The sequence below is a fragment of the Rhea pennata genome, chromosome 14, assembly GCF_028389875.1.
Source record: "Rhea pennata isolate bPtePen1 chromosome 14, bPtePen1.pri, whole genome shotgun sequence".
In the NCBI taxonomy this organism is placed as follows: Eukaryota; Metazoa; Chordata; class Aves; order Rheiformes; family Rheidae; genus Rhea; species Rhea pennata.
In genome coordinates this window covers 16000085-16016446 of record NC_084676.1, presented here as the reverse complement: position 1 = coordinate 16016446, position 16362 = coordinate 16000085, and the positions used below count along the sequence as shown (strand labels likewise).

Genomic DNA, 16362 nt, shown 5'->3' with positions numbered 1-16362 from the left:
ACCTAGAAACTCTGTCATATTAGACCTCTGCATATGCAGGATATGCTGTAATAAAAGATCAGTCCCAGTCCTGGAGACCTGACACTGAGTCTATTACATGAGACAACAGATGAATATAATAGCCCTGTTGAGGGAGCTGCCACACAACAGTGGAGTGATTAGTGCTGAGGCAGGGTCCTGGCTGCCTGCTCATGTCCTACTCAGTCCGCACAGCTAGCCAAGTTCAGCAGTTGTCCAGTGGACCTGAGGTGGAGCTGCTGCCAAGGCCAGGGTATTACCTTCCTGGATTGGCTGTGCTGTCTGGCTCTTGTGCATCAGAAGGCGGTTGAAGATAGTGCTGTCACTAGTCCCAGAACGACTCCTCCTGTCTGCTCTCACTGCCTCCACAATGGACTGAACCTGAATGCGCAGCCTGGGTGACTTCTCCTGGCAAAGAGACCAAGACAAAAACCTCAGCAGGCAAAACACAGTATAACCCCTGCACCCATGAGCTAAACAGTCTTGTCCTGCTCTTAGACTATAATCCTGGCCTGAAAGCACCTGTTACCCACTGCAGAAAGAAATTATTTCGCTGATGTTGCATGGGATGTTGCACACAACATCGCTGTGTGGAGCTGACCTGCTGCTAGGCAGAAGATATTTTCCTCCCATTTACAGATTATGTTCTAAGCCACACACCTTCTTCCTTCCCCAACCACGAGGCAGATCCCAGGGGCAAAGGAAGCTACCTACCCTATAAGGACTGAACCCCTCCCTCTTGGTTCGCAGGTAGTTGGAGAGGTTTCCATACTTGCAGAACTCAACGATAACCATGAGTGGACCTGATGAGAAGAAAACAAGGATCAGAGGAAGAGATAAGGGCTTAGAATGGTCAGAAGCTGACCAGACTTATGTTTGATGCAGCTCTGCTGAGCAATGGCATCTGCCCCAAAGTGTACTTGGACAGATTGACAACATCCATACGTGTCCCTATAGTCTCACAGACAGCCAGCGAAATGGCGCAGGGAGGAGCACTGATCTCCACGAGCAGGTGCAGCCCCTTCCCCTGGGATATTTACCATTGGGTTTGGTGCAGGCGCCCAGCAAATTCACCACGTTGAGGTGGTTCCCGATGTGAATGAGGATCTTCAGCTCTGACATCAGTGCCTTGTGCTCACTTGCAGTAGCTCCCTCTGGAAACACACAGACCAGGTCATGACTCCTCCTCACAGCTTTTTCACTCCCCCTCCCACTTTTCTTCTCTTAGCACACACTGTAGTGGTGGTAATGCAGTTCTTATTGGGGAGACTGTGACCCTGAAGCCTTTGCTATTACATGCGTCTCTATGAAATGTCAGGGTCTTGACTGGAGTTCCTGGGATTCCTACTGTAACGTGTGGGATGGTCCCTGCAACTGCAGAGACCTGTAGCAAAGGAGAACACAGTCTGTCCAACAGACTTTTGCTTGTGGTAGTTGTGCATGGAAAAGATCACTTGAGGCTTACATACAGCTGCACATGTTTGAATCTCTGGCCTTTTGGCCTTGAAACAGAGATAATGAGCCATAAAACCATTTGAAAGAAAATCAGAAACAAAAGGCATCTGAGACTTTTGATCATGACTGTAAATAGGAACTGTCTCAGCTCAAATCCAGAAGGTCTTTTTCTAATTCCTCTCCTACATGAAACACACAGCACTGTGCCCCTGCCAGCTCTCTCTACTACATGTTCTCTCTGAGTGCCTAACTTGTACCAGTATTTGCTCCTCCACAGGTATTCCATCTGTGAGGCTGCCTGGTGTTGCCCTGTGACTATTTTACCCTCAGAGTGAATTCTCCATTTTTATATGCCCTTTATATATTTCTTTGCATCTTCCCTACACATTTCATCATACTTAGGAGTTTGCAAATTTAGTCTGAGAGAGAGAAACACCTTCTTCAACTGCAGCTAATGGGCCAGGTAAGAGCCATGCCTCAAAGGACTGTAGAACAACCTTGCACAGCCAGGCTTCCCCCTGCAACTGCTGCACAGATTGTGTGTGCACCTGCAATAGCCAATGCTGCTGAGATGGACCATGACTCAGTTTCCACACAGAAATCACTGCTGGCTGGAGACTGCTTTGACATTTTACTGAGTGCCAAATTAAGAGATGATGTTCTGGATGTCTGTTTGAAAGCATGGCCATAAGAGCTTAAGACCTCAACTCTGGAATGAGCAGGCTTTGGGCACAAAGCCACTTCAGCCCTCCTGAGTTCAAGAACTGCAATCTACTTCCTTACCCAGCTCTGAACCTGGCCCATAAACATGAAATACAGGCACATTCAAAAGAAGGTGAGTAGAAGCAGCACCTCCCGCAGTGACCTGCCAAAGCGAGGCTCTGTGTTCTTGTTTTTCCCTTGAGAAAGATCACACTCTTTGCCTTTACAGACAGCTAAATTCCTTGAAAGCCTGGCTGAGAGCCCTCCTGTCTGCTCTGTCCTTCCTCCCAGTGCAGCTCACTGGGTCTAAAGCATCCATGAGAAGAGGCCAAGAGGACCAACTGTGTCAGGGGCCAAGAACTCATACATTAAAAAGCTGGCTTCAGCTCCTCTCCCCTTGGCTGAGGGCTGGCTCAGGCAGGAGCACACAGGAGTGCTTGTGGGAGATAAGACATTCATTAAGGCCCTGGAAAATATTTTTTTGCAAGAGATGGATATTAACAAGGTGGATATTTCGGGGCAGATGCCTCACTGCACAAACTGCATATCCTGCTTCTCTGTCCACATACCTTTCAGCATTTTGACTGCTACAGTCTCACAGCTGTTACTTTTATTGATCCCGAACGCTGATGCTTCCACCACCTTCCCAAAGGCACCATGACCCAGGACTTTACCTACAGGCAAGGAGAGAGGCAGTGTGAAGGCAGGCAGGTGCAGTGCAAAGAGAATGGGACAAAAAACAAAAAGGCCAACAGGAAACCATGGGAAGAAGAAAGAAAAATGGTCATAAAGGAAGAGGAAGGAGTGAAACAGTGAAACATGTGCCCTTCCCAGGTGGCTGCTTGCTCTGGTGGTGAGAATAAGAGACAAGCTGAGGGGAGGAACTGCGGGTGAGCTGGCATGGACAAAGTGGAGGAAGGAAATGGCCTGCAGAGGTGAGGGGCTGTTTGTCGCCCTTTGGCAGAGCTTGTGGGAAAGGTAAGTGTGACACCTTGCAGCAGAACAGCCAGGGCTAGCGGCACTGCTCTGGGCCTCAGGGGTAGTCCACAGCCCTCTGAACCCTCCCAGAGGGCAGGGGGTGAGGGCGGGTGCCTTGGCACAAGGTGGGGTAACGGATGCATTCCTGGTCCTCACTTCTGGATGGTAGCTGCTGAACTTGGCTACCTGCTGCGGGCTGAGCTGATCTGCCCAGTTAGAATGACAGACAGCATGAGGATGTGTTTTAATGCATGCCCAGGGGTCTTCTGATCCCAGTGATATCTATGTGGGTATCACTGTGAGAGTCTGGACTTACAGTTGGCTCAGATCTGCATTTACTAGGCAGAGTAGTCAGACTCAGACCCAAGCAGCAGACAGCTGAGCTTCAGGGACAGTCTGGGGAAGATGCCTGGAAGCCTGAAGCAGAGAAAAGGCAGCAAACACACAGAGGGATGCAAGAAACCTGGAGGGTGAGTTTGAAGGGTGAGTGGGAAGCCTTGGCTGCAGTGCGCAGAGAGCGGGGACAAGGCCCCAGCTCACCTAGGCGCAGACGGTCTCGCGGGAATTCCCACTTGCTGGAATCGTAGGGCAGATATTCACACTGTTCCTCCAAGGGGACCTCACCAGGGTCCATGATGATGGAGAGGTAGCCAGTCTTGATGTCCGCATGGGCAGGCTGCAGGAATCAACAAGCACAGAGGATGAAGAGACACCATCCTTGCACTGGGTGCAGACTTTCAGGGTGGATTTGGTTCCTGTACTTGCCTTCAGCTGCTTCCCCCAGTAAAGGCCAATCCCTGTTCCCTCTTGTGGCCCTGTCCTTGCCAGTGAGAGCATTTGGAGCAGCACTCAACAACCTCCCCTTGATGGATGCTCTCGTACAGCTCCTGGGAGGCCACTGTGGCAATGGTGCTGCCCCAGCCTTCTCTAAGCCCCTAGGGCAAAGGCAGCACATACCCTTTTGATGTTACAGAAGATGAGGATAAGGAGGATCCAGAAGAAAACAGCGATGACCCCAGTCCCAATCAGGATCACAATTTCCACGTTGGTCCTGTCATCAGAGCCTGTGGGACAGGAGGGAAATCGCAGCCCTGGAGAGATGCCTGTTCCCTGCCCCAGCTCGTCTCTCTCTCACATGTAGGGACACCAGGCAGGTGCATTTCCCCTTGTGCTGGGTACTGCAGAGCAGGCTCTCTGAAGACAGCAGAGTGGGCTGATCCTACCAGAACTAGATGTGTCCCAGACTATCTTCAGAGCCTCCTGTGACAGTACTGTGCCACCAGTGAGGCCCAGAGGCTGTCACTGCCCTCCCACTGCCTGATGTCACAGGGAAGGGGGACCTTGGCTGCACTCCTACTCAAAGTTCAATCCCAGCAGTATTGTGGCTGCAGGTACCTTCCACAGAGACGCTGGCAGAGGAGTTCACACAGCCCTTAGCGTTGCAGACACTGCACAGGTAGAGCCCAGCATCCTCCTCCCGCACCCTCTGAATGCTCAGCCTCTGGTTGAAGTCTGCCAGGTCGATCCCTGTAAGGCACAAAGGGTTACAGGCTCAGTGCAAGGGGTTTCTCACAAGGAGTTAGCTCATTAGCAAGTTGGACATGTTCAGGCTTAAAATAAGGCTCTTATTTTTTTGGTTGGTTAGTTTTGGATTATGGGGAGCCTGGAATGAAATTGCATCAGCAGGTAGAGACTGTCCTCTGTGGCCTGATGGTCCCAGAACTACTCTGGAGGGACCTTCCCCAGACAGTACATGGAGGGAGGGATCCCCTTATAGAAAGGGCTGGATGGGGAACCGTGCTCAGGTAATTCAAATGGTGTGTCAAGCACTGTTTCAGTTCCAGGACCTATTCTTTCCCCTCTGCAATGCCTTGGGATCCTTCCCTTGTTCCTTTCATGGGATCTGGGTTAGGCCCTGTCTGAGCAGAGATGCCAGGCCTGGGCTGAGAGTGAAAAGATGCACGCTGCATCTCTCTTTGCTCTCCAGCTGAATGCACAGATGCACAGACAGTGCTGATCCAGCCCCTAGGCCACTGACTTGGCCAGAGAGAGCACAACAAACCAGGGCAGAACATGATTAAAACCAGAGTTCAGCCAATTCAGCAAACGGGTGCCTTTGCCAGGGGCAGAGCAACTCCCAGAATCCAGCAGCATCCATCTCTCTGGCCTCCAGATGTGAAGCCCTGCCTTTGATTCACCCCCTCCCCGCCCCAGCCCGCTATACCTGACACTTCTTCCACCAGCTTCTCGTCTTTGTACCAGCTGATGTCAGGAATATGGTTGCCATCCACCTTACAGCGCATCTCTATGGAGTCACTGACATTCACCCAAATGTCTGTCAGGTTCTGCTTGAGGCGGGGGATTTCCAGGGCTGAAGGAGTAACAAAAAGATGAAGAAGAAAAAATGGGAAACTGATTGATGGAAAGAAAAGCTGTGCTCCTAGGGAGCTTCGGGTCTCTAACCCCTGCTGACAGGTGTCCTGGGAAGTGGGTGCCCTGTCTTTGCCATCTTGACTTTAGCTTGCTGGTATGACTTCCCTTGAGGATGGCTTGGGAAGCTGACAGCAGCAAGAGCACCTCCCTCTTCTCCCTCACCCCTGCCTCGCCTGCGGACCCTCACCCTGCACAGAGATGTATTTCTTGTGGCAGTGCTTCTCCCGGGTCTTCCGGTTCTGCACTTCGCACACGTAGTCTCCCTCCTCGCCTAGGGAGATGTTGGGGATTGTGAGCAGCAAGGTTGCGTCGTTGGAGTCTGGCTGGAAACGCAGCTCCCCGTGCATTTTGGTGGCATAGTGGTGGACGTTCTTGCAATCCAGCACCAAAGGGTTGCCCTCTTCATCGTGGAGCTTGGAGAGGTTGAGCCGATACCACTGCAGGTTCTCATAAGTGTAGTTGTCTGCGTTGCAGCTCAGCTGTAGGTCCTGCCCCTCTATGGGCTCTTCTGAGGGCTGGGATTCAATCTCAAACCCATCTGGAATGGCTTTCAGGAAGAAAATGAAGATGTGGCTGAAATTTTTAAGCTCAGCTGCCAGACAGAATGAAATTGTCTCCTTGAGCCAAGTTCTCTGAGATCCCCTATTTTCAGCCAGGGCAAAGAAAACCATCCTAGAGCAGTGTTGTCCCATGCAAACTCCCAACAACTGTCAGCTCACACTCAGTGAGGTGCTAGGGGATGTGCTAAAGTCCCAGGGTCAAATTAAGATGGGATCACAAATGAAACAAGGTTGAAAGGTCTGAATTTGGCTGTTTCTTGTTCTTAGCTCACATGCAGGGTTCTGGATTTCTTCCATCCGTAATTGTGCACACATTTGTATGTACAGGCAGTCGTACAGCTGAGCTGGACAACAGCACATGCAGAGCGTTACTGAAACAGCAATTGTGGATGTTCACTTCCTCCACAAGGCCTGGTGTCTGCTGACAGCACGGTATTACCTACGAGGGCAGGGAGCCCAGGGTGTTGGGGCCTCTGCAGACAGTCATGAAGCCTCTGCCCTCAGATATCTCTGATTCTAAGCAGCCTGCTGTGCCCCTGCTAGGCTCCCTGTTCTCCACAGACAGGGACAGGCTCCTACTGATGCAGGGTCCTGGTGGCAGAAAGTTTGTGCAGCATGACCCTGTACAGTCTGTGACTCTAGCCAACGCTGCTGGATCCTCCAGCTTCCACAAACTGGGCATCCTCCCAGCGCCAAAATCCCTTGGGGGCAGTGCAGGGGTGGGGAGGGGTTGGGGCCAGCAGGACCCTGCCTGGGACTGGGTCAGGCAGTGCCACTAGAGGATGCTCTTGGACTAGGCACGTCCCCAGCCCTGGCGTTGCCTGGGCCAGTGGGACAACTCTGGCAGCCCCGGCTCACAGCAGCCCTGCCTGTCAGCCCCTGCCGGCACAGCTTGCTGCCAGGGCTCCAGGCTTCTGCAGCTCGGCAGAGCTCTGGGGTGGCCCTGCTTGCCTGCTGCCTCCTTGGGCTGCATTTAAAGTGCATGATAAAATTGCCAGGTTTGGGCAGATGAAGAGGGAGGAGGCCTCTGCAGTACTTACTGGTCACGTAGAAGTAGATCAGCCGCTCGTCTCGACCCACTTTATTAGAGGCGATACACTTGTACATGACGGAGACGTTGGCCTCCTGGATGGCCAGTTTGCTGACTGTCTGATGGGGGAAGAGCATCAGAACGAGTTAAGAAAAGCAAGAAGGAAGAGAAGCAGGACTGTCGCTGCCCTCTGGCAGACAGCAAAGCACACAGCAAGCCCTGCCCCAGAGCGTAGCTGCACCCAGGAAAGACTATGAAAACAGCCCCTTATTCAACATACCCTTGAGCATTTCAAGCCTCATCTGCTGGCTCTAGAAACAGCAATGTGGTTTTGTTTGTGATTTCTGCTCCTTTCACAGAGCCCAGCAAGCACAGATTCCTCTCCGTGGGCTCCTGGAGCAACCTGCTCACCAAGCCCCTTCGGTTCCTGAGCATGGCAAGGGGTGCATTAACGTGATTGAGGGTGGAGGGGATGGCTAAGCTCCTGCCAGGCCTCATAACTGGATGGAGAAAGGGAAAGGACACAGAGGGCTGGACTCTCTGAGCCCTCCGCTGCCTGCGGCACCCACACTCAGAGCCTGCCTCTCCCTCCTTCTGCTCAGATATGGGGCACGTGTGAGGGGAGCCCCTCGCTGCCTTGCAGAGTGGAGCTGTGCCTGACGCTGACACCCTCTGCCACCAAGTGACTGCTCACTGTTCCCCAGCATTCAGTAGGGAACTTAGAGATATGTAAGCACTTCTTTTTCCTGTAACTGGAAATCAGACCTGAAAAAGCATCCCAGCTCCCACTGTTTCACCATCGTCATCTTCCCCCTTTACATTCCAAGTGCACGTAGGCAGAGTCCTAAAAGCTTCCTCCTCTCTCCTTCCATCAGCAAGACATGACTAAGATCAGGGGAAGAGCCAGGCTGCTGTCCTGGGCGCACAGCCCTGGGAGATGTCACCTCCAGCTAAGCCAGGAAAGGCAGCTGGGGATCATGGCTCCTCTCCTCCTCCCCAGCACACGCTGTACGCGTGTGAGCTGCCAAGCATGTTACAAGCACTCCCCTTAGAGGAGATCTGCAGTTTGAAGCACAGGTTTCTCCTCCTTCCCAGTTTAAATTACAAGATGGTTACATGCAAAATTTCCTCTAATGAGTCAACGTTTAAAATGCAAAAAATGAGTTCCTACAGGGGAAGTACTTTGCCCTTACTATTCATCCCACACTCTTTGGGATGCATTTCAATTCTAAGCAGCAATGTATGAAGTTGTGTTAACCAGGAAGAACAGTCGTTTATTCACTGCATATTCAATACAGCTGAACTGACCCTGCTGCTGGCACTTTTGTGTGCTACCTTTCCTGTTTCTTGGGGATTTTCACTCTGATTAGCCCTGGTACATTTGAGTTCAGGGTTCTGCATTTGGCATCATCTTGCTGTCTGCGGTGCATTGCTGTGCACTGCACACACTGTGGCTCATTCTGGCCTTTCCAAAATAAAATCAGAGGAGACTGGTAAGAGAAGACAGGCAGAAGGGAGAGGGAGAGAGGAGATTTGAGGACACAGTACCCCACCGCAAGCAGAACAGCTCTCTCACCCAGAGCTTTGGCGTGTTCTTGGACTGCACAGTCCAAATTGGACCTCCAGTTACACCCAAGCAGACAGGGAGCAAGAAGGACAAGGCTGAGGAGCAGGAGGAAGAGAAAAGAGAATAATGGGAAAAAAGGGAAAGGGCCCGTTAGACAGAGAGGAGAGTCATACGTGGAGGGGAGCACAGGGGCACCCCATCCATGAGCTCCCAAAAGCCCTGCTCACCTCCCCGGGAAAACACTGACCTGAGCCTCTCTCTCTAGCTGCTCTAGAGAAGCAACATCGGCCCCTGCCACCTTTCTGGCATAGCAACGAACTCCCGGCCGGGGCCATGGAACGGAAGTGACTTTGGAGGTGTGTAGGAAAACAGGAACTGACTTTAGGAAATGGGGGGCCGTTTGTTTGCTCTGCATCCCTCTGCGAGGGGCCAGTGCCTGACACAAGCCGGGAACAGGAACCCCGCCGTGGCGGAGGGCGCAGAGCTGACGCTCGGGGCTACCAGAGAGGCAGAAAGGAACAGGCAGTGAGTGGTGACTGGGCGTTTGCAGGTCACAGGCTGGAACAAGGCAGAGATGTTCCTTCCAGCAAGGAAACATGCTGTGACAGAGGGATGGGCTCTGCGGGGCACGCACGTGCTCTTGCTCACATACCTGCAGCGGATGGGTGCCAGTATTTCCACACAACCCTCACCCCACCGGGATGTGGGCAGCTAGATGAAATGCCCCACCAAAACCAGGCATATTCCTGAGGCTGGAGCTTCCTGACCAGCCTGTGGTGTCCGTTGCCCCTTTCTGGGCAGCCCAGCCTGCTCTGCAGGGTTTGACTGGCCTCGCCAAAATGGCTCAAGCAGGAGCCCTTGGAAAGGGCCACAGCATGGAGCACAAATGTTCCCTGCGTCTTCCCCAGCTGGGTGCCCTGTGTCCAGCAGCGATCGGGACAGGGGGAGCAGCATGAACCTTCCTCCACAGTGAGCACCAGCAGGAGCCTCCCCGGACACAGGGTAATCTCTCAGAGATGACAGCTCTCCCTCGCCCTGAGGCTGGTGTTGCCTGGTACTGCAGAGTCCCGGAGCTGGGAATGGCCAGGCGATGGTTTACTTTAGAAGCCGAGGTGTGAAGCCCTTCCCCAATCTCCCTCTATTGGGCTAGTTTCCAAGCTATTTTTGCTGGTAGATTGTGATGGACCCTGCCGAGGGCTCTGTCTCCAGCTCCTCCTCCCGGATGGGCATGGGGACATGGCCTCACCTTGTTTCGTCCCTCCACAAACTCCACCCAGGTGTCAATGCTCTCGATGGGATTCACTGCGTCCTGCTGTGACACATCTTTCCAGTCCTTGCACTCAGGCATCCGATCCCGCTGATGGCGCCTTGCTGCTCGGTGCCTGCTATTACTAATCCATCAGCCGGGGGAAAGGAGAAAGAGGAGAGAGGGTCAAATGGGAATAAGCCAGCAAAAAATAGCTTTTGTGTCTGAAAACTGATGACCCTTTTCTCTGACCCTGCAAAATTCCCTGGGTCTTCTGGTTATATGGTCCTATGACGCTTTGTAAGGGTGCTTTGCAGACATCAGTGAGCCCAAGCCCTCCCATGCCAAAAGTGAGAGTATTTATCTTTAGATACGAAAACTGAGGTAGAAAATGGGTATCGGTGTCCCAGGCAGGGTTTTCACCCCCAGGCCTGTGGTTTCATCCTTTCCTATTAAGGATGGAGAAAAGCAGAAGTGAAAACCACTCATATGTGCCTATGGCAATTCTCAGTGCTGGTTTGCTCAGCAGTGAGGTTTAAATCCAAGCTGGGACTGTGAGCCAGGGTTTTCTCAGCCTTGCTGGGGGCTGGCATGGAGAGCACAGGGTGCAGCACCCATGAGTGCTCCTGCTGGCTCTGGTCTCACAGCAGCTAGGAGGGAAAAGCCCCAACTAGAGATGCTGATGTCTCACAGGGGCTTGGTGGCACCTCTTCAGGGCTGAGGCAGGCAAGCAGGGAGAAGAACCCAAATCCACCAGGGAATGAGGACACTGTGGTCTAGGGGCAGCTTCTGACATGCAGGTGGAACGGGGAGACGTGGAGGGTCTGCCTGAGATCCAGGCTGGGAACGGCGGAGGGAGAGGGCTCACAGTGGCAGGGAAGCGGAGGCAGCTGAGCTGGCCAGAGCAGGGAGCATGGGGCGAGCGAGCGTGCTGGCAGCACCGGGCAGAGCACTCGGCATGGTGAGCACGCTGGCGAGCTGGGTAAACAACAGGAAGCCCAAAAGAAGCCTCTCGTATCCTCTGGAGCTACATGAGGCAGAAACACGGCGGCCTTGGGAGACAGTGCTCATAATTCATGGGCCCCGCTGCTTCCTGGCAGAGCCACACGGCACGCTCGCATGCGATGAGGAATGCTCTGGTGTCCTCAGCTCGGCCAGGGCCAGCGCAGGACTGCACGGGCCGGCCTCCTCCAGGCACTGTGCCAGTGTAAACCCCCCCCCCCCAGCATCCCTTTTTCCTCTCCCTGAAAGACCCCAGCTAAAAGGCTGCCACATCCCTGCCTGGTGCTTCCCAGGCTGCAGGCAGTGCGCTGGTGTGCTGGCAGTGGGCACGTGCCCTTCCCACCTCCCCACTCAGCACTGCTTGCACAAACGCTCCCCCAACAAACTGCTCTGGCAGCTGATGGAGAGCTAGCGCTCCCCTCCCCGGGTCGGTAACACTTCCCTGCATGCAGCAGCTCCCTTTCCCTGCCTGCGAGCACTTCTGCTTTCATCATCACCCAGCAGAAGGTGAAGGACCGAAAACCAGAGGGATCTCAGGGCACTAATGAGGAGAACATTGGTCAAGGAGCTGTGATACCTTCCCCTGCAATCTGCTTCAGCTTTTCCACTAGCACAGTGACTGCCAACAGGCAGCCTGAGAGGGCTATGAGCTTTGCCCCCAGTCATCGATGCCATTACAGAGGCTGTGAGGTGTGGCCAGGCCACCAATATCCCATCTGAAAACAGATGGCTGAGGAGGCAGAGAAAGTTGCAGAGGCACTGGGTATCAGGGACAACCAGGCTGGGCAAAAATCCCACCTGGAGCACGGCAAGAGTCTCAGGTGGGCTCTGCCCACGTCAGGGCTGGGAGGGCTAAACTGAGACAGGGTCTTGGACATAGTCATAGCCACACGGATCCGGAAACATTGCCCTGGCCCTTGCCACACTGTCCCCCAGCTCGGAGGGCATTTGGCACTCTGCATAGTGCAGATGCCCACAGCCTTTCTCCTGGTGGTGGTGGGAGAAATGACACTTACAGGCTGCGACGGGAGAACATCCGACAGGGCATCCATGGCCTCCACTGCCACTGGATTGCCTCTGGTGCTGGGACACCATAGACTGTGCAGGTGAGAGCCTGGGGGCTCCTCCGGGAGTAGATGCTTGGGGAAGAAGCTTCCTTCTCATGGATTCGTGGAGGAACTGCAAGCATCAGAGCAACAATGTCCCCAATCAGCCCAGGCTCAGCCTGGGTCTCCCCAGGCCAGACACAACCCTCCCACGGCCAACTGCAGAGACTGGTCACTAAAGCACCATGGCTCTCAGGGCAGCTCCTGAGGAGCTCAGGCCACACAAGGCAGAGCAGGTTATACTTAGGCACATTCAAGTGATGTCATTTCTCCTTCCTCTGCAGGACGTCACTGTCTGGATGCTGCACGACTCAAAGCACTGCCTGGCAGCCCCCAGCACAGGGCTGCAGAGCCTGCAGGGACAAATCCCCAAGCGGCAGTGCCCTTCCATCTCTCCTTCTGCTGGCAACCAGATCCCATTTGATAGGGACTGATTTCCACAACAGAAAAACTCCCTGAGAGCTGTTGGGCACCCAGAGGACTGCTCCAGCTCCAGTCTCCAGGCATGCTGCTGCTTCCCTGCCCTGAAGTCCACATCAGTCAGGATCACCCTCAACAACAGCCCTGACTGCAGCTGGGAAACAGCCACTGAGCAAGGGCATTGCCTGCCCAACGAGGGAACAAGAACTTCAGTGTCCTCAGCCCCAGTCCTTTGCTCCAGTACCCAGGCCTCAAAGAACCAGTCTAGATGTAACTGGAGCATCCTTCAGCAACAGGGGGGAAGATGTAGGTACCAACTGCTTTAGGACGGCAACAGGGGCTCTGGCACTGGAGCAACCTGAGGGCCAGTGCCATGGGCTCAGTGCACTCCCCTCAACCCCATCCCTTACCATTGACTATTAACTGGAGGCTGATGCGCTTCTCCAGCCCTGCCAGCCTGTTCTGCAGAACCAGTGTATACATCCCGGCGTGCTGCTCCGACACATCCTTGATCTGCATTGAAGATTGAGATTGCTTGGGAATTAGCTTCCCGTCCTTGTACCTGCAGGGAGGCAGAGAGAAAATGCAGCCACGGGGAGGAAGTGTCCCACTGGCAGCCAGGCAGGGGCTTGTTGGTCCCTGCCAGAGCACATTCAGTGTGTTCCAAAATAGCCCTGGGGACCTCTCCGGAAGGACTCTTAGCCTTCTATGTCCTATATGGATGTGCACTGGAGTTGGGGAGGTTGTGTCTCTGTCTTGAGCTCTGCTGTGCCTATGCAAAGCCCCAGCTGTGGCATGAGGGAGCCAAGAGCTCCTAGGTCTCTGCTAGGCATGCAGCATGGCACGGTGCACAACCTGCCCCTCTTTCTCCATGAGCTCTGTTGCAGGAGTGCAAGGGGGGCAGCTTCCATGGGAGTCCTGTTTGGCCTCTCCAGACAGCACAGAGCTGCAAAGCCAGGCCAGGACCTTTGCAGCTTCTCTCCTAGACTTCACCTCCCCCATCCCAAGGTGTGCTGGTTAGAGCCATGGGGAACACTCTGGGGACATGGGCAGCCCCTCCACAGGTGGGAGAAGGCAACATTTGGAATGACCTTGGCCCAAATGGGACCTAACAGGGAGGCTAGGCTAGGCTTCCCTCCTTGGTAGCAGGAAGGAGGAGAAGGGGTGGCTCAGGCCAAGAAAGGTGCGTTACCACTGGAAGTCTGGTGGGGGATAAGCCACGACTTTCACCGGCAGCTTCACGGCTTCATCTCCTGCAGTGGCTTCTATCACTGGGCCCTTCCTCCACTCCACGTTGATGAAGGGCTTTTCTGCAAAAGCAGAGCCGAGCATGGAGAAGAGGAAAGCACAAAGGGACATGTTATCACCAAGCTCTGCTGCTCCCAACAGGGCCAGGCAGTGACGGCAGTCAGATGTCACAGCAGTGTAGACAAAACAGACTTCTGCCACAGCAACGATGAAGTCAAAATATCTGAAAACCCTTCTTCTCTCTCCCCTCTGCCCATATGGCTTCCAGCCCCTCTTCCACATCCCTATTCCCAGCAGGCCCTCTCCCTGGAGCAGAGAGGAAGGGATGGAGCCGGTGGCAGGCAGTGCCAGGAAGGCCAGGCTGGTGCAGCTGACTGCTGAGAGCCAAAGATCTCCTTCTGACTCGTCATCGTGAGCCACTGATAGACCCTCCACTGTGTCTTGGGCCAAGCACTTCCCAAGAAGTCTGGGGATTGCTCTGCTCACTGACTTGGCTCTCAAGCCAGCTGTGAGGGAATGGAAGGTGCTGTACCATGCACGATGACATCGGTGCTCTCCTCCAGCATCTGGGCACCATTGGTCGCGGTGCATGTGTACTTCCCCAGATCCTGCTGGCTCACGTTCTGGAGGGTGAGGATGCTGGAAAGCTCTGTGTGTGTCTGCAGGGACCGGCGCTCGGGCTCTGTCACTGCCCGCTGTGTCTGGTGGGAGACGGTAGAGAGAAGGGGATGAAAGACATGTCAAAGGGACAGGCCATGTGGATGGGCTCCTCAGGCTTGCACTTCTTGCTGCCCAGTGCTTGCCTCTCCCCAGACATCCCAGGCAGATGATTCCACCAGTAACTGTCATCCTCGGGGATGGGAAGGCAATAAGCCCTGCCCTGACTGGCAGCCCAAAGCTAGGTTGCAGTTCAGCACAGATTTTGCTCCAATCTACAGGAGTAACCAGGCTGGAAGCCTTGTAGCTGAACACAGTGATGACCTCAGGGAACTTCCCTCTGCAAATATGCACAACAACCTGCCTCTACCATGTGGCAAAATGCAGTGGGGAAGGGAACTACTTGCAGGCTCTTGGTAACTAGGTCTGTGAGGCTGGAATAGCTCCTGATAGCTCCTGGCAAGAGGAACAGTGAAAGACCTGGAGGGGATGACTCGGGTAGGGAAGGCGTTCAGTGCATAGTAAGCTCTCTACCAGTACCTGTTTGCCAGGATAAGTCCACTGGAAGCGGACGCCGGAGTTGAACTCAGCCCACACTGTGCAGTTGAGGACCAACTTCTCTCCCACTAGCAGCTCCATGGCTTTCTTGGGGTACAACTGGATGTCATACAGCTCGCTCCCTGATGCACAGGAGGCAAGTAAAAGACATTTGTGATCAATTAACTCTTTGAAACTAGATGTGAATATTGGAAAGCAGTACAAAACACATTAGCAACCCGGGAACCTGCAGCTCGGACTATGTGGTCGCAGGAGGCTAGGTGGCCTAATACTGCTTGGTGCATCTCAGCCTGGCACACAGTGGAGAAGATATGAGCATGATGCAGAGTCTACTGAGTTAAGCCATGACCATAACAACCCTGTGAGACACCCTGGGGATACAGCACTGCACAGCCGCAAAGCCGCTCAGACTGCCTCCATGTATGTGCCTAAATCCTCACCTGCAATGTGGATGATGAAGAAATTGGATTTGAAGACCTTCTTGTCAATGACAGTCTCACACTGGACGAACAAGGAGTCTCTGATCAGGTGCGTGGGTACCTGCACCCCCTTCTTGTTGTCCCAGAAAATGCTTTTCCCATCTGGGTGGATGAGGGAATTTTGCTGGAAAAAAGCAACATTTTGCTAAATGAAATGAGAAGGTAACAATATTCCCATCCCACCCCTTCCTGGCTTCCTGCAGGTTTAATGTGGCCTTTTTGTGGGAAGGAAAGATGCAGCATCATGTCATGCCTGTCTCCTGCCCTCCCACCAGAGTCTGTAATCTAGGAATCGCGGCTGTCTGTGCGGCCCTGAGCGGCCGTGTGCTGCACAGCGAGCCTCACCGTCTGCAGAGTGGGCCAGAGACTTCCAGGAATGGAAACTGATAGTGATAGCTAAGGAAACTGGTGCTGATGTCCCAAATGTAAGCCCCAATAGGATGAGTGCTGACCTTGGATAGTGTCCTTTGCGGGCAAGGGAAAGGCCCCTGGCCCCCAGAGCGTCCCTGGAGGCCTTTGTACAATAGTAACACTCATCCTGGAAGGATGTATTTGCATTGTGAAGAAAAAAGAAGAAAAAAAGGCATGCTGATAATAGAGTTGTTTTTAGTCATCAGCCCCAGTGCTGCAGCCTCCTCCCTCCTGGGGCTGTCGACCACCTAGAGAATTTGTAGATCACAGAGACCAGAGCAAGCAGGGGATGCTGTGGGGAAATGGGATTAAAACCGAGTAAGTCTTGTTTTGTTTTACAGAGCTCCAGGGAACAGGAGCAAGGCTGGCAGGAAACCCATGGGGTCTGCCCAAGGGAACTGGACAGCACAGTTTCAACCAGCAAATAAAATGAGGAAGCCAGTGCCTTGTACTTTCCATGGAAAATGTATTCCATGCATTTTCCATTCCTGG

The 16362-nt window shown here is 53.6% G+C and overlaps 1 protein-coding gene across 2 annotated transcripts in view; it reads right to left on the bottom strand.

The window, feature by feature from the left end:
* Positions 1–16362, bottom strand: part of FLT4 (fms related receptor tyrosine kinase 4) — a 59929-nt gene that overhangs the window by 11019 nt on the left and 32548 nt on the right. For both annotated transcript variants that reach the window (XM_062587014.1, XM_062587015.1), the window contains exons 5-21: positions 15421–15583; positions 14963–15102; positions 14298–14466; positions 13710–13827; positions 12928–13079; positions 12008–12170; positions 9990–10134; positions 7187–7295; positions 5774–6133; positions 5378–5524; positions 4549–4680; positions 4111–4217; positions 3694–3829; positions 2745–2849; positions 1059–1172; positions 733–821; positions 279–426 (exon numbers count right to left, since the gene is read on the bottom strand). In XM_062587014.1, the coding sequence (XP_062442998.1) occupies positions 279–426; positions 733–821; positions 1059–1172; positions 2745–2849; positions 3694–3829; positions 4111–4217; positions 4549–4680; positions 5378–5524; positions 5774–6133; positions 7187–7295; positions 9990–10134; positions 12008–12170; positions 12928–13079; positions 13710–13827; positions 14298–14466; positions 14963–15102; positions 15421–15583 (2497 nt within the window). The remainder of the gene's footprint in view (positions 1–278; positions 427–732; positions 822–1058; positions 1173–2744; positions 2850–3693; positions 3830–4110; positions 4218–4548; positions 4681–5377; positions 5525–5773; positions 6134–7186; positions 7296–9989; positions 10135–12007; positions 12171–12927; positions 13080–13709; positions 13828–14297; positions 14467–14962; positions 15103–15420; positions 15584–16362) is intronic.